Source organism: Lathamus discolor, chromosome 2 (assembly GCF_037157495.1).
Source record: "Lathamus discolor isolate bLatDis1 chromosome 2, bLatDis1.hap1, whole genome shotgun sequence".
NCBI lineage: Eukaryota > Metazoa > Chordata > Aves > Psittaciformes > Psittacidae > Lathamus > Lathamus discolor.
Genome location: NC_088885.1, coordinates 98,982,039 through 99,003,699, shown reverse-complemented (window position 1 = coordinate 99,003,699; position 21,661 = coordinate 98,982,039). Strand labels below are relative to the sequence as shown.

Here is a 21,661-nt window from a genome sequence, read left to right as displayed (position 1 = left end):
TGGTGTTTAGCTGCCACTCCACAGACACTGGCCTCCCGTAAATCCTGTGTCAGTTGTCAGTCTTGTGGGCCATGCTAAGTCACCAGTAATGTCACTAGAAGCCTGTGTGCAGGCAACTGGGTTGTGGGTCCCAAAGTGTTATTTTCTAGTATCTGAAAATCATTCATAAATTGAGAAAAAAAAACAGCTACAGAACCATCAATTGAGGATAAAAAACCAAACACTGCAGAATTTCATATATGTGATCTCCTCCATTACAAAAGACAGAACTGGTCCAAGTTTCATTTCAAGTTGATTACTTTATTTCAATAATGAATATTTTTAAAAGCTGTGTTCCTATAAGAACAATACATATTCAAATTAAATCAACTATTACGTTGTAGAGTATACATCTGGATGAAGCTACAATAGAAAAATACACATAGCAACCAATGTAGGTAATAGAAGATGTAATAAGTCTGTGTATGCTTAATAATTTTGGTGGTTTTGTTTTCTTTAGTCTCTATGTATTTTCTATCCTCTTGTCTTCCATTGCTTCATATTAATGGACACTGATTTAAACCTACAATAGATTTAGGTGTGAAATGCAATTAATGTACGTATTCATAGGTAACTTTTACTGGGCACTTATTAGGAATGCAGTTTCAACCTGGGAAGCATTAACTGTAGTCTACAATGCATAGGCTAAAACTAAAAAAATAAAATAATTAATCAGACACTTAGATGACAGCTTGAAGAAATGGTAAGTTTAAGTAATAAAACAGTGCAATTCAGAAGAGCCTTTTATTTCCCTAAGTGTGGTTGGAAATACCATTGCCACGCATTCATTTTAGTAAGTTGTGAACAAGTAATATCTAAATCTAACTCAGCTATAATTTATTTCTATAAGGCAACTACAGTACCACAGTTAAATGTTCACAGTAGTTTACTATGAGTTTGCTTTGGTGCACTGCCCTTAACAGGCATCCAGATGTTCACAAACAAAAGGTGAGCCGAGCAAACATGACACTGCTGAAAAAGATGTGAAATTCTAACGTGAGATGTGCAGGACTATCTGAGATACCAATACTGAAGGGCTCTCTTTCAGAAATTAGACCTACTTGTTTATATGTTTACTTATTTATTGTGCTGCAAAGTTTATGCTGTTACAGCAGCGTTTGCCTGAAGCACCAGCGACGTCCAGTGGTCACTTGCGCAATCTTAGATGTTTCTTCTCTGGGAATATCCCTTGTTTCTTAACATTAGTCTAACTCAAATTTGAAATCCTCTTTCTCTCCCTCATCTGCTCTTAATTCTAATGGTTTGGATGCGATGAGCAATTCATGGTATGGAAAGAATTTCCTTATTACTGTTGCTCCGCATCTTATTGATTCTGCAACATCTGCCCCCTCCCACACTTCACATACCTTGAACTCCCAATGTTTGGTAGACCTTTCCATGACTGCCTAATCCTGTTATAAAAATAAATTATTCTGTGAGTGAGAGAAGGAAGATTAAAACAAAACAAAAACCAAATCAAAAAAAGGATTTGGATAAACAGTCCTTACAACTTCTGCACATGGTGGATTTTTGTTTTTAACAGCAGTGTCTCAGAAATCCATTAACAGCAGTGCTCAGTATTCAAGACATTAACTCTTTATTTGTAATTCTGATGTTCACTGAAACGAAATCAGAAGACTTGAGCTCAAATTAGGTGCTTGGGAGAAATAATGAAGTCCAGCATACAGTTAGGGCATCCTGGAGAAGAATGAGTAGTCAGAGATCTTGTTACTTCACATAAAATAAGGAAAACATCTAGTAAAGCTACTCTTTGTGTTCCTTTCATTCAACTGTTGGTCAGGGATTGCCAATAAAAGTTTGTATAATCATCTACTGCATGCAGAACCTAATTGGCATTAAGTAATGGATTGCATCTATCTAGGTAATTGTTGCAGTTGTTATTAATTTTAAGGCAGTTACATTATGAAGCAGAGTACATGATCCTTGGATGGCATCTTAGAGCTTCAGCGCCTAGCAACTGGTGAACCAGACCGGGATCCAGGTCGGGACCCAGAGCCACCCTGTGGAGGGAATAACAGAGTTAATTGAAAAGTACTGTGTATTTGGGACTGTAAGTTAAAAACACCCATGAATCTGTAGTAGGACAAAAAACTGAATATTATCTAACGAAAATGGCTTGCAGTGGCCTCTGGTGTATTGCTAAATACTGCTGGGATTTTCACTTCAAATAGGTAATTGGGTTTTGCATATTTTCATTTAGGATTAATTTACTAAATCTCATACAGGGCTGGACAGTGTCTCATGAGTTATTTGTAGGTGCATGTTCTATTCAGGCCTTCCTAATGAAAGCAACTTACTTGCTTAGACATCTTGGAAGTTTTAATTCTTTTTTACCCATGAACTGTGTGTATACTTGATAAAAAACCCACACCAAAACCAAACCCTCCAGACCCTGTATATGAGTTATGAGAGTCTCACATCTGAAAGAATTGAAATGTAATAATTTTATTCTGTAATATTTATTAGGGTAAATTGTTAATGTGATTATATCAGCTTGAGCCTTGTATGGAAAGCTTGGATGCAAATATAGGAAAAAAAAAAACCTAGAAAAGAGAGCTGAAACCTGGCCTATTTTTACAAGCAATAAGAAAACATCAAAATAGAAAAAAAACCTCAAACTGGTGACAATTCATGTATCTGCAACTGAGAAAAGCCCTAGAGCACTTTTATAGCAAAGATGGTCCAAGCCGAAATGACTGAATTCCCTGGTCTCTTGATTTATTAGCTGTGCTCGTGGGGCTGTGCCATGACTCAAAATAGTGAACTGAACCACATTAAAGCTAATCTGGCCAAACATTTATTTTTTGCATGACAGTTTTCTAACTTGCATATGTGGTGTCAAAGCTTGTTGTAATGACATATTATATTACAGGAGTTCTCCCACCTGGGGTGGGAGCAACCAGGGACTGTTCAAGTTGAAACTGCATCTCAACCAAATACGTGTCCAACATACCACCGTTCTGCAGCTTATCAATTTGCTTTCGTTTTCACTATTCTAAATAATCTAGCAGCAGCAGCAAGCTGTGTCACTTCATTCATCTGTGTTCCAGGTCACTTGGGAGTTGAGTAACAACGCGGATCCTTGCACAGGTCTTTGTGGGACTTTGTGGACTTACCTTCTTTCCTAATGGTAACTGATTGTGTACTTTTACCTTTTTTCCTATCATGTAAGTAGATACTAGACCCATGAGATAACCTTCTGGTTTATCCAAGCAAATCTAGTTCCTTCAGAAGCTTTAAGCAAATGTGGTTGTTTCAAACATGGCAGGTTCTGGAAAGGTTTGGCCTGGACTCAATGTTTTGTACTTCAGTGTAAGTTCAGTTGTACTTTACCAGTTTAAAGATTCTGGAAAGAGTGCCCTGGCCCTCATGATAGGATCCCTTATGTCCCTTGTGAGCAGACTTATGCTCATAGAATTTTCCGCTTCCTCCATATCCTGGCTTGTGTCCTTCACCACCCTGCAAAGAAAGATTTTCATGTATATTGCATATTATTGCATTCCGGTTACCCTATGCACATTGTCATATTTTTTGATCGCTGAAATTTAATAATTAAACAAGAAATCTAATGTTGGAGCAAAGTAACCTTCCATGTAATGAGCAAGGATGAAGGAACATGTTAGGACATTATTTGAATATACTCAAATCGGAGGGAAGCACCGATCTGTAAAAGACAATAATCAAAAAAGGATACTCAGAAGGTTACCCTGCATGACAAAACTTGAAATGTTTCAATTTCACAAGTTCTAAGGTGACAAACACTTCAACTAATTTGTGCGCTTCTGATAATGAAAGCGATGCTTAATGGCTTGAAGGCTTTAATGTTTTGTCTGAAAATGCAGGTAATTTATGTGTCCATCCCATATAAAATCAAACCTGTGGTAGAGAAGTAGAATGTCATTAGTTGTGAGATAACTGTGGGAAGAACTTGTCTAATAACTGTTCAGGCAGATCCTTTCTTACTGAAAGGGGTTGCAAGGAAAGGTGGAACAAAATACTTGAATTAGTGACAGTGTTAGTTTTGCAGACTTTACTGTATAAGAGCAATTCCATCTGTGGAATAAGTGCCCATCTCATCCTAGCCTCCCCTCCCATTTTTGCCCTTCCCAGGAAAATTAAAATGCAGCAGATAAGTCTTCCAGGAGTCTTTAAGGGAGGAGAGCTTTGCCATGCAGTGGATTTTGCTCCCTTTGTGCTAAAGCAAAAGAAATTGTCTCTGCAAGGCTGTCAAGTTGCTGGGTAAGAGCAAGCAACAAAATTACCATCATAAAAGTGCTGTGGGAGGAGGAAGGAAAGTGGAACAGGAAGAAGCAAAATAGCAAAATTGAGACAAAACAAAATTATCACGTTGCTGCAGCAGCTTGAGGCAATGGAGCAAGATATGCTTTGGCCTGGTAATAAAATGGCTGTTATCGAAAGCATGTTTGTCACCTACCCAGCTAAATCTGGTGAGGGATAATCCTCTTCCCTGCACATGCAAGAAATAGAAACAATGACATGATGATCACTACGGAACATACCATCTGGGTGCACCATACACAGATGATGAAAATGCAGTAAAAATAATGAAGTACTGGCCATATAAAGAGGCAAGAGCTGAAAACAACAATCTGTACAGTCATTCCACGAAACACAAAAGGTAATACTCTTTGTTATAATTACAAGAACTGACTAGCCATGGTTTGTCAGTGTTACGTACTTTAGAGGCCAGCTGAGCTTAGTAAATAGAGGGACAGTTCCTGGTGGGTGAGGCTTGTTTGAAATCATTACCTATTACTAGTTTATTATAAAGCAATCACGGTATAAACAAGATGAAACTCACTGAGAGTGACTTTAATTTGTCATGTAGCAAGTCAGGAAGTGCACGAGGAGGAGAACCATGGCTTTTTTGTCTTAGTCCCTTGCTTTAAATATTCCCAATAATAATTCCAGATTTTTACTTGGTACAGTCAAAGAAAACTAGTTAGACTAGCAGCTGAATTGGTAAACAGCAGTAGCCCACTAAAGACCCTGGACATTGTATGAGCCCCTTAAAATGCTTACCTTTGCTTGCATTGGGGGTGGTGTACGGGGTGAGACCTACAAACCAACACAGAAATGTTGTGAAACCAAGGAAAAATAAATGTAGAGGATCATCGAGCCTTGTGAATTATTATCTGTGAGTTAGCAGGATTAAGTGCTATCTAGGTAATTGCACTGAGAAGCTCCTCTGCTGTCCCAGGCTGTGCTTAGAATACACTGGATTTTTGCCTATTTTTAAACAGAAAGCATTTCTTAACACAGCCAGTGCTGAAGACAAGAGGACAAAGCCTGTGAATGGTGAAGCTGCATAATGGTAATGGTGGTTGAAATTTGACTATGCTGGGGAGCGTTCACCCACTGCCTTGTGGCTTTTCAGTATTGTTTATGTTTCCAGGTAAAAATTACTTTTTGTGTTAAAATGGCCTGATGAGCTTAAAGGCCCAATTCAGAAGGCTAAAAATAATGGTTAATGACTGGGGAGTATTTGGTTAGTGATGGCTCCTAAAGAATATAGTTCGTTTTAGTGCATAACAAGAAGAGAGAAGACTTACAATGTTCTTGAAGAAGTGGACTACAGGGTTGTCATCACCAGGCCGGCCATGCTGAGATCTCTGGGGGATGGACCCTACGTGGTGGCTGGCCCTGGCTGCATGTATATCCTGAAAAGCACAATAGGCGTATCGCCAGGTCAGCTAGGAAGGGAGGGATAATCGGTGGCTATACAAAAAGAAGAGTCACTTTCACCAGGAATGAAGAGAAAAATGCTTTGGAAAGCTACAGATATTGCAACTTAAAGTTGTCAGTGCTCGGAAGCAGTGCTCAGTATTTTAATGCAATGGTAAATGCAGAGTTTTCCAACCAGATTTGCCTATCCCATATTCCCTTGGTCATCATGCTTGTAGTAAGCTTGGGTAAAGCCCTTCCTAAATCTTCGCTCACGAAGCCAAGCCATTCAATACAGACATATGTTGTGCATATACATATATATATATGCATGAGGGTGTACAGGTTTTTCATGTTAGAGCCCCGTGTGGAATGAAACCTGTTAATGGAAAGTTCTGCTAGCAGAAACCTCGTAGATTTCCTCCTTTCGTAAGTAGGATCGTAGAATGTAATTTTAGAAATGAAACCTGAAATGGAGAAAAAATGACACTGGGTCATTCTCCATGTAAGAGCAGGAATGGATCGTGTATCATTTCTCAGTTCCGAAAGACTACAGAACACTGATGAACTGCAAGAGCAATGTCATTTTTAGAACGAGGGAATCAAATAAGGCTGACAATACTGTTTTCAGTAGGGCTTCCTGAGCACTACAGAAAGAAGTCCAGTAAGTGAAGGTAAAATAAATAGCAAAAATAACACATTATAAAGAGTGAATACCTTGGCTGGTACTTAGAGCATGATGTATCTGTTGCAGTGAAAAGAGTGTCAAAAATTCGGTGTAGTTACTGCTCTCTGGTTGCTGTATGACAAAGTTCTTTTTAAAACTGTTAGGTGTGACTGACCCAGTTACAGACATCTGCCCATCGTTATGAATGTAGGCACAAGGCTTCACGTTCACTGCCACGTTTTTGAAGTACTCGGTGCAGAAGAGAGAATGTAGAAGAGAATGGCAGTAACAAAAGTGCTGCAGCAGTTCTCTTAGTGTAATGAGCTCCCTGAGAGTACAATGATGTTATCAGCATTATATAGATACTAAATTTTTAATTGGCCTCTAAAGATGGGATGGAAATCCATAGTGAGACAGGAGCTCACATAAGCACTTTCCTAACAGTACAAACTGAATGAATGTTTGACTGTAGAGCAGGATGAATAGTTATCTAAAACGTACTTCACTTTCATCACATACAGAAAAACATTGATCAACTCGCCAGGGAAAAAGCTTGGTCTTATTGTTGGACTCCTGAGTAGTTTGGTGGGTTTTGACAAGTTAATGTCTATAGCACAGACTTTCAAAGGTTTGAAGAGTCTTTTTGCACTCAAGTCTCCTGACAACAATAGCTTTCAAAATGACCTCAACGGCCTCCAGCTATTACTACTGAAAATGGCTTGCACAGAGATCTACATGTCTTAAGTCTCTTGAATAAAAGCTCATATGAAACAATCTAGTGTTAGCTGCTCAAAGCTGCTTCATGGAAGTTTTATTTTCAAGTGTGTGAAGTCAGGTCTTGTGATTTTATATGAATTAAAAGAACGTATATTATATTGAATCCAAAATGAGTCAGAAGTATCCATCTTCATGAGTGGCCTTGTAAGTTACATGATTCTGAAGAGAAATGAAATTCGGATATGTTGTTTACACGATCAGTTTCCTTAGGGAAAAAAAATGAGCCAATGCAGCTAAGTTCAGCGGCTACTTATAAGCATCGGTATTTTGCGTTCTGCTGATACATAAAGATTTACCACTTAAAAAGCAGGAGTTTATGAATTTTATTGGGTCTGTGAAATTCCCATAGTGTCAGGCAGGCAGTCCTGCTTATACCTCTGCAGCAGTTCCTGCTTTGTCACTAGTTCCAGTGTTGACAAAGTCATCTCTTGCTGCTGTTAAGAGGGAGCCAGGAAGGTATCAGCACATGTTCAGAACAAGTTACTTCAGCCATGCCTTTCTCTTTTAATCTTCAAATGAAGCATTGCTTTGCCTCTGAAACCAGTGGACTGCCTTGTCTTCGGCATAAATAGCATGATAAATACCATGGCGTTGCAGATCTGAACGTCTGTTACTAGCAGCAGGAACTGGGTCACCATCTAATTGTAAAGCTGTTAACACGTGCAAAGCAGAAAACTTCACAGTCAGATTTGGCTGCAGGTCGGCCGCAGCTCCATGGTGGGCTGTGGATTGCCAGCAGGCACAGGGAAAAGCTGCAGTAAGTTTGTTACCCTCTAGGTGAGTATGGATTTCCTGATTCGAGCATTCTGATCAATTACTAGCGCTACTAATTTTGCTTACCAAAAAGCTTATCAGGCAGTGAAGACAGTTTCTTCTGTCTCTGGTGCCAAATGTCAGCATAGTCTCTTAGTGGGCCCCCATTTGAAGCATTTGAGGCAGCAGCAAGTCTGAAGCCATTTTTAATGAGGGTGCTGTGTGAGTTCAATAGTGTTTCCTGGTGTTACAAATAAAGCATTTTCCTTCCATATTATCATCAGCAAATTTTATCCGTGGTCAGAATCTTCAGTGTTATTCTGAGTCTGTGGCACTGACAGGCTGCCCTTCAATGTATTGTCGGAATCGCTCTCACCTGCAGTTTGTTCTTTCAGGTTTTTGATTCCTAGGGGCAAGGAGCAAAATCCCCTGGGGTTTTTCGGAGAGCGCTCCTATGCATGATGTCTGAGAATCACTTCCCTCAGAAGGGCAATAACTGATACCTATAGGTGTTGTAAGCCAAATCTGAATGGGGTCAGGCTTTTCTTTGTTGAATGAAAGAGAAAACAAATCTCATTCATCCTGCTGGGATGGGCTACCGGGGTGGTGTTTCGTAATGGAACTTTTTTGAGTAAGCTCATCCAGTTGTCATTGTGTGCTTCATTAATACAGTCAGAAGTTCAGCATTTATCTTTAAACATGCTTTAAATGCTTGGTCTTCAATAATATCCTTACTAAAACCTAACAGCAGAAATACAGCAGAGCAAGTATGGTTTAGGAACAGGGAGATTTCTTTCTTGCTTCTTTGGGTTCCTGGTCCTGGTTGCCCAGCAGCTGCAGCGAGCTTTCCCTACACCTCTTGCAACCTTGTCATGAACTTCAGTCGTAAGAGCATTGCCAATAAAAAGCCGCCTTGCTTCCAATAGCTGTGTATTATGAAATGTACTCGCGGAGTAGAATCCTGAATTGAGAGCCGTTGGGTGCTGTTTGTGAAGTTCAAAGCAGTGGTGCCCCTGTTTGTGCCCTTAAGAAAGTAATTCTAGAGTAAGTGAATAAAAACCAGAGAGTAGCTTCTCTTCCCAGTTATCTTTATGTCTGAGGTTCCCTACTAAGTCAACTCTGGTGTACATTCAGAAAAGCCAAAAAAGGAAAGATCCCTCCAGCTGAATAATCGTAATTATTAGAAAACGTTTGCCAATAGCGGAGCTTTAAGCAGTATCTGCGAGCTCTGATGACACAGGTGTCGTTTGCAACTTCAGGATTAATAATGGAAATAAGAACACTCTTAAAAATGGATGTAAAACAGCCACAGTTATCCTGTAATGGGGAGTGTTTCAGTAATGGAATGCTTTGCAGCTCTTGGGGAGTTGCATTATTTACTGTGCTACCTCCCTTATTGATGTTGGCCATTAAGACAAAAGAAGAGAGTAAGTGTCAATGTAGTACAAAACACAGGTATTTTATCATAGCTATTATACATTGACAGTGCATTCCCTGTGTTAGCCACATACTCTCACATCAAACTAATTCAATTTACTGGCACAACCTGTGTTAATTATCTTGAAAGAACTGCTCAGAAAAATAAGATGCCACTTCTCTAACACGGTAACAAGAATCCATACGTGGCTTGATATGTGCTCCATTGTAGGGTTTGTGCAAGATGTTTATTACGTTTCCAGTCGAGGTGAAGATACCCGAATGTGTGCTCTCCAGTGGCCCACCACAGCAGGCCTGACCGTGTCTCCTGGTTGGTTCTGTGGCCCCGAACCACAGTGAAGGGTCATTACTGTCTGCACTGCAACTCCCCAGGAGGCTGGAGAAGAGGATCCTGTGGGCTTTCGAAAGTGCAGCAGGCACGTCTGGGTTGTACATTTGGATACCAGGTTTGACAATCCAGGTTTGTGATCATCCACGTGTGTGACTTGAGATGGGGTAGGATTTGGGGGATTAAATTCATATTCATATAAACACAACTGCTGTTACATGTTCTTCATGTCCCACTCGACTTTGTTTTCCGATATAAAATATGTGGTTAAGCAGTAATAGACACTTTTAATGATCTTTCCTACATAACGGCAAAATCCAAATACACATGAAATCTGGAAATCACTGATTTAAAATGCAATCAGTCAAACCAAGGAAGGGGTTTTGATATTTGTAAGAACAAAAAACACTGCTGCTTTCTTGGGTTCACTGGGTTTCATGGCCTCCAGTGGGTTGTCACAGGATACCTAATGAGGCACTATGTGTGAATTTAGGAGAACACCTATGAAACCTACAAATTTCAGATTCATATAGATATGAACAGTATCCGTATCTAGACACTGCCTTAGAAAACCCAACTGTTCCCCAACCTACAGGATGTGATGCTTAACCACCACTAAAATATTTGCAGCCATACTGGTAGACTAAAATTAGCCTTAATGCTAATTGAGCATAATGAATAAGTAAGTGATGAATGCTGTTCATGCCGGTTTGTAGGAAGAGGAAGATGAAAGAGCACCAAGCAATTCTAAGCCACTCACTTAGGTAATTTTGTGTTAGTCCTTGAAATAGGCTCTGAATCCAAACTCTTACATATAAGAAAATTCCTACTTGGCTTTGAATTTCTGTAGTTAGCACTATTTCAAAGCAGTATTCCTAACAGGAATGAAGACTCATCTTTTCAGTGAATATGTAAGCTTATTTTTGTTAAACAAGAGGAAATTTACTCTGTACAGTTTGCCTAAAGCACTTGCAGGAAATCTGCTGGGTGCTTATATACAGAAATTGCTTCCTCTTGGGTTTCAAAGGTGCTTTGTACACAGGGCTTTGTGTTCCTGGGCATAGCTGATGCTGCGTTAGAGCCTTCCAGTGCCATTACCTGATGTCTTATCAGGAGCTGATAGAATATAGAGCACGTGTAACGTGAGGATGTATTTTTCCATGTTTATTCTAGCAGTAAAATACCCACTGTGAACATGCACTGCTAAACCAGGCTGCATTATCCTGGTGTCATTGCTTCCATTCTCATTCACATACAAACCCAAGTACCAATTTGCTTTTCATGATGGTGTTTGTTCCAGGCTGTCTACAATTCCTGATCTGTTACAAAAAGCAATCGGAATGCTGATATCCTGCCCGCATGCCAGTCTGATGGTGACATTGCAATTAATTAGCTAATTCAGCAGGCTTTTCTAATCACTTTAGGAAGGATGAACCACGCATCCTTGTAATGGCATCATTAATTTTTACTAATGTGGAAATTAAGACAGAAATTAAATTACTTGCTCAGTTACAGAGAATTGGTAGGGAGATGAAGAGTCCAGAAGATTCTGCCTGTCCGTGTTGTGCTGAGATCGTTAATATAATCTTTGTCTAGAAATAGGTGATGAACAGAAAGAGGAAGAAATCTTAGCAAAAAGATGGGAATAAAAAGCATTGGGGAAAGACTACAGACGACTGAGAAGTGAGAAACGCAGGGTAGATGAGCAAACAGATGGCGTGAGGAAGGAAACAACGGAGACCACTGGCCATCAAGAGAGGTAAGTGCTAATTGATACCCAGAACCACATTCCTCCATCATCCTCTTACTCCTTAGTGCCTCAGTGAGCATGGTTCACAAATTCCAAGGTGGGAGGAAAGAATTACAGGGGAATAAAGAAGAATCAGGACAGTGGTTCAGGATAATAGTTCTATGATGGGTCCTGAGTGAGAGACTACTGGCATCATACCATCTTAGTGTTTTTCTCCATGTCCAATTTATTGCATTGTTGTGACACTTGATAAATGGTTTCAGAAACAAAACCTGATGCTTTAATTTACCTTTACTTTTCTGAAGCTGCTTTTTTTTTTTTTTTTTTTTTTTGCCTAGCATTAGTCATTTTATTCAAATATTCTTCATGATAAGATACTCTCTATCTGTCTGCTTGGGTGGAGTCTTTGATGCATATTCAGTATTGTCCTCTGTGCTGGTTTATATAGATTGGTATCAGTGATGTGGATTAAACCTTGTGGAAGTGATCCCACCATGGAAACCCAGTGCAAGGTTTTGGGGGCTGGTTTTTTTTATTTGTTTTGCCAGTGATCACTCCAGCAAAAAGGAGATTTTGGCTAGCAAGTATTGAGTTTCCAGGGTTGCTTCTGCTACCAACAAACTTTGCAGCCCCTAAGGACTTTACATGGCCAAGATAGGGAAGGCATCAGAGATCAGTACTGACAATGATAACCGTCTACTGGTAAGACTGGATTTGGTGGAGATGCATCTGTTGGTGCTGCTACAGAAAAGAATGTAATATTGTGGGTATGGCTATTGGTAAGAAAGCAGAACCTTGTAGAAACTTTACCAAGGACTGTTGCCTAGTATTTTCACATACTGAAGAAGCTCACAGAGTAAGCAAGATGATCATTATTTGGAGAATGGAACTATAAATACCAGGGATACACTATTGCTTTACAGCTGCTGACCAGAAATAAGGAGGAGAAGAATGTTACCACATCCTTAATTTCTTGAAATACACATTTCTTCCCTCTGGTTGCACAAACAACTATTTTATGAAGGGACTGGCCCGATTCTGTTTCTTTTCTGCCTTTAATAGGTAAAAAAATTACAGGCTAAACTCTTGTACAGATGTTAAAAGTACTATTGCCTACATCAGCACAACTTACTTAAGAAGTGGCAAGTGTAATAGTAAGAGTTTACTATTAAGAAAGTTAGACATGGCATGGTTTAATAGCTTATTTCTTTGAAACGAATACTCAAAGATAAAATTATTATTTCAAATAATGTAGCCAGTGTAAAAGTAGGGGGGAGATGGGAAAAGGTGAAACAGAGAGAAGGCTCATCTTGGGTCTGCAGCAGTAATTCAGTGTTTTACCAACACTTTTTAAATTGCTCTGTAAGAAATGCAGTAAAAGCACCTGAAAATGCCAGCAGATACTGTTTTTGTGTAGCTGAGAAATGAAACAAGTGATTTTAGAGTGAACTGAGTAACCGAACATGTCTGTTCAAGTGGAGACCATTTCGGGAACAAGGTGAAAGCTTTTGCACCAGTACACAAACTGAAATACAGCAATGCTTGCTAATGGAACATGATGATGGAGGTACAAAAGCAAGAGCTGGGGGGGGACAGCTATTCACAGTTGCCTCAATTTTCTCTTGGGCAGTGTTTGCCATTGTTCTGCAGATGGTTTGAGATTGCATGAAGTCATTAATTTTGACATTGTAGGATAGAAAGTGCTAAGGATAACGCAGTTCTTCATTTCCAAGATGAGTTTACCCCATTATAACAGACTTTAATATGAAGCAATTTCTGATTTATGAAGTTGGTTCATCTGCAGAGAAGTAAACATGATGAGAAAAATGTAATGTTAGGTAGGAAAAACCCTCATGCTCCATGTTGAATACATGTTTGACCTTCTGCATGTGAGTTCTGGGATTCCTGCCTGCCCCTCCCACTAGTTTAAACAAACACCCCTGGGTCTACCACAGTAAAATTAGATCCAGACCTTATCCTCAACCAGGCTGTGGTGCTGTGCACTTGAAAGAAACCAGGAATCACTGCAGAATGGCCAAGGCCCATTCCCCCCAGAAGACCTCAAAGCTGCCACCACTGCTTCTTCCACAGCTATGACTCCCCCCTGCCCTGCTATGCTGGGGCCCAGGCAAAGCGTAGAAGCAAGCATGAACCCTCCCCAAGCACTTGGAAGAATCCTTGGAGCTCTCCTTCAGAGCAGCACACAGTTAGCTCCCTCTTAAGCACAGTATTATTATTACTATATCATACTGGTAGATAGAAGGATCTAGAAACAGTCTAGCAAAGACTGAACTGGAAGATACTGTTAGAAGTGTAATGAAAAGGGGAAATATTTTGCTTAGACTGGTTAGAATCATCTCTGAATTACTTCAGTTGATTAGTCAGTTGATTATTTTAGCCTGAACACTGGCAGTTCTGATACCCAAATTCATTTCTAGGTCATTCATCATTCATTCTACCTGCTGCAAAAGAGAGAGGCCAGATTCAGTTCCCATTATCATAAAGCAAGAAGACTGGATTTAGCAGCTTCAGTTCTTTAGAACCTAGTCCTTTCCTTATGGAAGGCAAGCTTTAGCTTTCCTCACTCCTGCCCAACACACTGTTTTAACTGGATCTTTGTAGAAAGACATACAGCCCCTTTTAGTCACCTGCAAAGTTTGTTGCCAGTTCTGTTAATGGATTAAAAAACCCGTAAAACAAATTACATCATTAGTACACCAGTTTTGTGATGTAAACAGTTTAATGAATACATGAAGCACATATAAAGCAAAAGATTAAAACAAAATTATTGTTACAACCACCATAAACTCTATAAAAATCTTTTTACAAGCATTTGCTTGCACAGCAGGTTTTACAGAACAGTAGATCTTGAGCACTGCCGCTCCCTGCAACTAAGACTTGGAAATAAGAATCACAGTTATTTACTTAGATCACATCACACACTAGTCAGACTAGCACTGATTTAACTACGTTGCGGTCTCCATGGTGCTGTAGTAGACATGAGAGCTCCACAAGAAATGTTAATAGAGTGGGAGTGCAAAAAGCTAAAATGTGCCTGGATATTCTGATGAATGTGTCTGTCCATGTCATTATTTAAAACCATGGTTCTAAACTCTTTGCCTGTGCATGTTTATCTCAGTCCTTTTTGTGGATCCCTGTTACAACTGCTTAACTCTGGGACAGGTTTGGAACTGCCATTTCCCAGATGCTGATCCTAAACTTTGGTTCTACTCAACTCAAGAACATCAGCCCAGTACCCCTTGCACCTCATATCTGTCTTTACACAGGGGAAGCCCCATGTCTGCTTTCTGTATTCCTTGCCCCCGAATGCGTATAGGGTTAGGGCTGGAAACAACCTTAAGATCATCTAGTTCTAACATCCCTGCCATGGGCAGGGATACCTTCCACTAGACCACATTGCTCGAAGCCCCATCCAGCTTGGCCATGAACACTGCTATGGATGGGGCATTCACCACTTTGGGCAACCTGTTCCAGTGCCTCACCACCATCACAGTGAAGAACTTCTTCCTTATATCTAATCTCATCTCCCCTCATGAAGTGTGAACCCATTACCCCTTGTCCTGTTGCTACAGTCCCTGATGAAGACGTATGTATCAGGAAGGAAACACGGGAGCAAGGCTTCATACAGGCAACAGGAGAACATTACAAGATCGCATACAAAACCAAAGCAAAATGTAAAAGAAAAAATGATTTAATTTTTCAGCTAAGTCCGTCCTGAGCCTCTGTTTTACTGTCACAATATTTTGGTTTGTTGCAAGAGGGCCACAAATGGTGTTTAAAGTTTAGTATGTTAATGCATAATGTTAAACCAGGGCAGAAAAGTTCTTGTTTCACAATCCAAACTTTAGTAGGAAAAAACCAAGAAATAAATCATAAACAGTTCCAAAAGCATAAACAACTGTGTCAAAGACCCAAACCAGCGCTCTGTACGTACTCAAGTTCAATACAGGCTAATATTGAAGAGGCACAAGAAGGATTCAATCATTTTAACAAACTTGGCTATATGCTTTACAAACGTGTAGATAAATACTCTGTAAAGATTAGAAAGGTAATAATTTATAGCTACATGACTGTCTCACATGCTTTCTGAGATGTCTGCACCGCAGTTTCTGTTACCTGTTTGAATTCTTTCATACAAATAAATTTAGGCTGTGCACAACAGAAGTTTTGTTTGGAATATTCTACCTTAAAAAACTTCCTTACAAGTACAAAATTCAAGCTGGTTTTGATTGAATTTGCTATCTAAAGTCTTGGCGGGGTTGGGGGAACAGTGGTGAATGTATCTGCTGCCCCTTAAAGGAGAAGGAGTATTTCTGTACATTCCAGTTTTTCTATTTTTATTTGCTCCCATGCACTCAACTTCAGAATTCCGGGGTAAGGGAGAACCTGCTCCACGGGAGAAAAGGAGGCCATGAAACAGTCCCCACTTTGTTCCTACCCCACCTTTCCATGCACAACAGTGAGTATTATTCATTAATGTGCTTTTCAGCTATGGCTGCAAGATGAAAATGCCTCCACAAAGAATTTATAATGTGTTTTGCTTGAATGTCAGCCCTAAATCTGTACAAAGAGTAAGTGTTGTCTTTGCATTCCAGTGCTTGCTGGTGTGGGTAGTTGAGCTACACGCTCCCACTGGGGCATGGGCTGGCTGGAAAAGGGAGATTGCAAGAAAGGCAGCTGCAGAATTGCTTTGAAAAGCTTCAAAAATTAATCAGAAACAAGTGCAAGCAAATAAACAGTGCAGCTCTATTGACTTTTCAATTTCGAGCCTTTGAAATTCATCCTTTAAGGTGCTTTTCATGGTATCTTATTTACCAAAGACATGTTTATCTAGTGGAGTCTGGAAAGCTGCCAAGGGACTTGATTCTATTTCAGCTCATCCAACCACACCTTCATCGTCTGTCGGTGCTCTGAGACTCTACAAAATTCAGCAAGTGGCAACTACTTAAGCTTTAAGCACAAATAAAGACTATAAGTCATCTACATTTTCTCTGTGTACACACACGCATAAATAAATGACACCACGAGCCTTCCTTGATACAAGAAACCAAAAGATATTGATTCAAAGGCTGAATAAATAAGCATCGAAACAACAGTCCATGCCACTTGCTCAAGATTTTCTGCGCTGAAACCTCCTACAACCGAGCTTTCTTGGGCATGGTTTTATCAATATTATCATTGTGTGAACAGTGCCAGAGATGCTTTGGCACTGGAAGTCCGAATGGGACTGACTTTTGCCAAGATAATAGAACTTTGTGCTTCCAGCTGAGATCTGCAAGTTGGGACATTAACACTGCATGCAGAGCAGTGCAGTCCTTACAAAAAGCCCCCAACGTTATAAATACTTCTGCTAGGCACAAAATGTTGTAACTGTCCATAATTCTGTACCGTTTTGCAGACATTTAACTGCTTCAAAACAGCAGTTTACTGAAGAGCAACACAGATACGAGACATGACATCCTGTGCTCCCATCCATAACTACATAGAGATCTGCAGAGAATCACAGCAATCGTGTTCACGCCAAAGGATAAAATACAGAATCTGTACAACGTGCAGCCATTTCCTAGTCCTCACTACTAAAAAGGGAGTTGGTTGGTTTGTTTTATTGCTAAGCAAGGTGCACATACCTCTGTACAGTCTGTATGCAGAATCCAAGTTTTTGGTATTGTTCCCCTTTTGTTCTACATTGCATGTACTATTTTTCATCGAGTAACACAGTATATGAATAAAAGAGCAAGAGTTGAGCTAGCCAACCGGGTTTCAGAAAAAAGCAGTGTTGGGAACAGTCCCTGGTATTTGTAGCATAGTAAGAAAAGTGGTTTTCTTCCTTCTCACAGCAACTGCTTGCTGCACATACGAACATTACATACCTACAGAAACAACTGCCCAACTGCTAAATCTGTCTCACAAGTTTGTAACTGCGAGGAAACAAAAAGACCAAAACACACATCTTGCTTTGTGCTGGCTGCCACATGCAAGAAGCTTCTGGTTTTAAGTTTCTAGAGTATTTTTCATCCAGTGGTCTATACATTACACCAACTCTTTGGGGAAGGGCTATTATACATGGTGCTTCCAAGCGCAGAGCTATGAAGTAACACTGACAGCCTGCAGCTGTTGTATGATCACAAGTCAGTTTTAAACCACGGAGTAGTATGTACCATGTCCCTGTGCAACACTCCGAGACAGCCACTGTGGGAAAGCTGCATGTGCTTGCCCATCGCAGCAAGTATCACAGGTTACAACTATTGAGCAGACAGGAAAGGTTGTCAAATTGGGCCCAGCCAGCAACTATGAGCATTGCTTTTTGCAACACACAACTTGAGCAACTGCATCAAACAATATATTCATCTAAAATAAAGGTTTTACAGCCCTACAGTAGCTCCATTCAAATGCTTATGTAGTGTGTGAGCACACAAACACAAGACTCCATTTACTTATCATTTACATGGCAAAGGGTGCAGTGAAAATATCTTAAAACATGCCACTCAAACAACAGTGAACTAACACAATATCTGCATAACAGATCAGAGGAGGCATGTAATCCTGGAAATGGGAAGAATTCAGGAATTCGCCTTTCATCAGCTCCTAATGAAGAAATGGTTTGTTGCACAATTTCTAATCTGAAATGCTTGGAATATAAACCTTCCTTTCTCACCAGAACAGAGCTGAACAGCTGCTCAATAGTCCAGCAGCATAGCTGGACTGTTTTGTACACCCGGGATTCAGGATAGTTACCTGCCAAGACACCTCCTCAGCAATGCTATCATCTGACCTTAAAACATGATCTTGAGCAAGCAGGCTGAGAATCTGGCCACAGTTCTTGTTGGTTTTCCAACATCTATTTCCAAGTCTGTCCCTCAGTTAGTGCCAAGCTATCTAGAGATTGTCTAGTTGCATTTAGTGCTCTCACCCAGCAAATATATAAGAACAACACACAAAAGCAGACTGAAGTTTCTCTAAATGGCACAGCATATAAATGCATACAATGCACCACATTAAGTGTTCATTAAAATGCCCCTCAGTAATGTTTCTAGAGCCACCTGGATTTCTAATACTCCTTGTTCTACACAGAATAGCTTCTCTTGTTTCCCAGATCTATGCTTTTTTGTTGTTGTTTTCAGTTTAAAGCCAAGCATTACATTACACATCTGCAAGTATCATCTTGCTGGCTAACTCAACTCTTGCATTATAGCAGTTACACCTTCCTGTAGTCCTACTCTTCCTGTTTAACTGTACTTTATTTTGCTGTAGCTGTGAGTTCTCTATTCCTCAGAGCTCACCTTGCCCGAGCCCCGCCGGGGAACGTGTCTTTCACCTCCAAAGAATCTGCCCAGCGAGTCAAGTAGACCCGAGTCTCTGTGCCGTGGAGATCCATGTCTAGCATGGTCTGTAAAGCTCGCAGATGCCATTTTTGATCCGTGTCGGAAAGAGGAGCGTTTTTGTGAAGCCATCAAATCCGAATTCTCTGAAGCTGCTGCACTGTCCTCTTGGATGGTCTGTAGCTCGTCTGACTCCGAGGGCCGATCTTTGAAGGTGTTGTCTTCTCTTCCTGGGGCATCTCGGGAAAAGAGGCGGATCAAATGGGGGCGACCAGTCGTGTCAGCTGGGTTGGACTCAGGCCAGGCATTCTTCGGGTCTGCTGTGCCTTTGGAGTCTGTCACCGCTGGGCTCTTCGTGGAGGTCCCATTGTTCTGGTTCACATCTGCCTCTCCTGCAAACAACAAGGATGAGATATGAATACAGGCCTGTGAAAAACAGCCCTGGAACAATGCTGCTTTCTTTGCCTTGCCTTGAGATGCTCATTTCATACAAAACCCGTAATATGTGTGGTTGTAATGAAACTATGTTCTCTACCAGCCTTTTAGAACATTAAGCTATCTTGGAACTGAAACTGGGATGATGTTCTCACACAAAATTTGCAGTACTTCTAGGTGTTTTTTTTATAATGAAACTCATCCTGTTAAATAGATCAATACGTTATTCAAAGCACAGCTGAAACCGACTTTATTTATGTGGAAAGCTCACCAAGGAGGAGGCTTTCAGTGAATAAGAATTCCCGTACTTTCCCTTGAGGGCTGCAACTCTAAAAGGTGCTGGTTTCCTCCCAGCAGGAAACAATAAAACTTCAAGTGACATGGATGGCCTGTGCCTTCTCAAGTGCACATTCCTTCTCCATGATGTCAGAGCTTTTGTACCTGAAGGTTTTTTCCCCATTTAGAATCCCTCCCTGTAACTTCAATACTGATGACACAGGCATAATGAAGGGAGGATTTGTCCTCTGTTTAAATTGTCCTCACTTCAAAAAGGCAGAGAACATGAAACCGCAATTTCTGCTTGGCCTCCCCTGCCAGGTTTTCTCCATGTACGACCCTGGCACTCAGCACACAATGTTCTCGTACTGATGCTGAAGGCCTACAGCAAAACTGTCCAATTTGCATTCCGTGCTCTTGAGAAGTGACAAAAACATTCAGCAGAAACTGGTGAGCTTTGGGCCAAGGAAGTACCGGGACAGACCCCTGTGGTGTAAGTGAAATGCCTGCTGCCTTCTCCACAGCTATCTTCTGATGCACACAGTAAAACATCTAGAAAGAGTAAGCTGCAGCACACTTTACCTGTAGTAGCTGCTTCTATCCGTGACAGAAAGATTGATGGAGGGTTTTATAGCCTATGCCATTATCCCCACAGGACCTATGCCCACTGAGGAGCATGTCTGATCTCCCAGGCACACCAACAGAAAATTAGTAGGTCACTGCTTGAGAAGCAACCTTCACAGCAGAGACCTCCCACACACTCACTCTGTCAAAAGGGCTTTTGGGCTTAACGGGGCTCAACATCTGATAGAGAAGTTACAGTTAAGTCAGATGTTACCTTCAGGGTCTTCTAATTACCTCAGTCCATCCCTATTTGATTTGGTCCTTTTTGCCATGGGAGGGTCAGGATCTGGCAGATACTGTTCGGTTTTCAAAGTCCTCTGGGCTCAAGTACTTTGCTGATTCACCAGAGCAATTTTAGACTTGACACAGTCATTACATAGCATTTCACCCACCCACAGGGCACTAAAGAAACCTTTTCTCAGGCTGAGAATAATTCTGAAACAACTTCATGGATAACAACACAAGACAGTAATGCTGGAGATACTGCTATTTACAATTAGTTTACAATTAGTTATGATCACTCTGCTACAGTTTTTCCATACACAAATGTAATGTGCAGTTTTACTGTGCAACTTTTTGTGTCTTCTGTGAAAACTACCTAGAAAATGTGGGAGAACTTCAAGAAAATTTTCTTTGGTTAAAACATTTTACAGTATTTATCAGGAATACGATTTTTAAAGCAGTGCTAATTATCACTGAAGACCTCATTAGTGGGGGGGAAAGGAATATATTTGCTGGCAACTTTGGGATTTGGGTTTTCCTGCAAAGATACTTTCAAACCTATTAGAAACTACTGAAAGTCCCCAAATGATTTTCTTAACTGAATGAAAGAGAAAGCAGCTAACATGGATACATGACACATCCTGAAACTACAAAACCTTTTAAATAGCTCTAAGCCTAGATTCTATACCATAATACAAATCCATTCAAGGACAGAAAAAGAAAAGCGAACAAAAGAGCTATTGTATTTAATTAAATGCATTAACAAAACACCAGAGCATCTGCATACTAATATTTTTTACAACAGTTGTTCTTTGTGTAACTGAATACGGGTATTGGTAAGCAACAAAGAAGGGTATTTGTGCCACAAAAGTAGCTTCTCCCAATGCATAACGCAGCGAGCTATAAACCATAAATCTTTCTGTATCCCTCATTTCAGTAGTGAAAGCACACATTTAAGTTTTCCTATAGATTTTCTGCCTGCTTAAGTCTTCTCCAATATTTAACGTGTAACAGAAGTATTGTTACTGTTTGAGCTAACTGATCAAAGTCTTCAAGTGCATTTGGAAAGACATTACTTTAATAACGTCTTCAGGATATCCAGAATTCATGTGGCATATAAACATATGCTTATTTGTTTATTTAAAACCAAGTATTTTATATATATATATGTGTATATATATATATATATACACACACACACACACACACACAGACTTCTTTACTGTAAGGGTGATGAGGCACTGGCACAGGTTGCCCAGAGAAGTTGTGGATATCCCATCCCTGGCAGTGTTCAAGGCCAGGTTGGA

At 40.3% G+C, this 21,661-nt stretch overlaps 1 protein-coding gene across 6 annotated transcripts in view; it reads right to left on the bottom strand.

Annotated features, from left to right (window-relative positions):
* Positions 1–338: 338 nt before the first annotated feature.
* Positions 339–21,661, bottom strand: part of MBP (myelin basic protein) — a 112,403-nt gene continuing 91,080 nt past the window's right edge. For 5 of the 6 annotated variants that reach the window (XM_065667861.1, XM_065667862.1, XM_065667860.1 and 2 more), the window contains 6 exons: positions 18,759–19,189; positions 5,634–5,741; positions 5,104–5,139; positions 4,496–4,528; positions 3,394–3,519; positions 339–2,060 (listed from right to left, as the gene is read on the bottom strand). In XM_065667861.1, coding sequence (XP_065523933.1) covers positions 2,004–2,060; positions 3,394–3,519; positions 4,496–4,528; positions 5,104–5,139; positions 5,634–5,741; positions 18,759–19,189 — 791 coding nt within the window. In that variant the 3' untranslated portion in view covers positions 339–2,003. The remainder of the gene's footprint in view (positions 2,061–3,393; positions 3,520–4,495; positions 4,529–5,103; positions 5,140–5,633; positions 5,742–18,758; positions 19,190–21,661) is intronic. The other variant, XM_065667865.1, reaches the window with a different exon arrangement.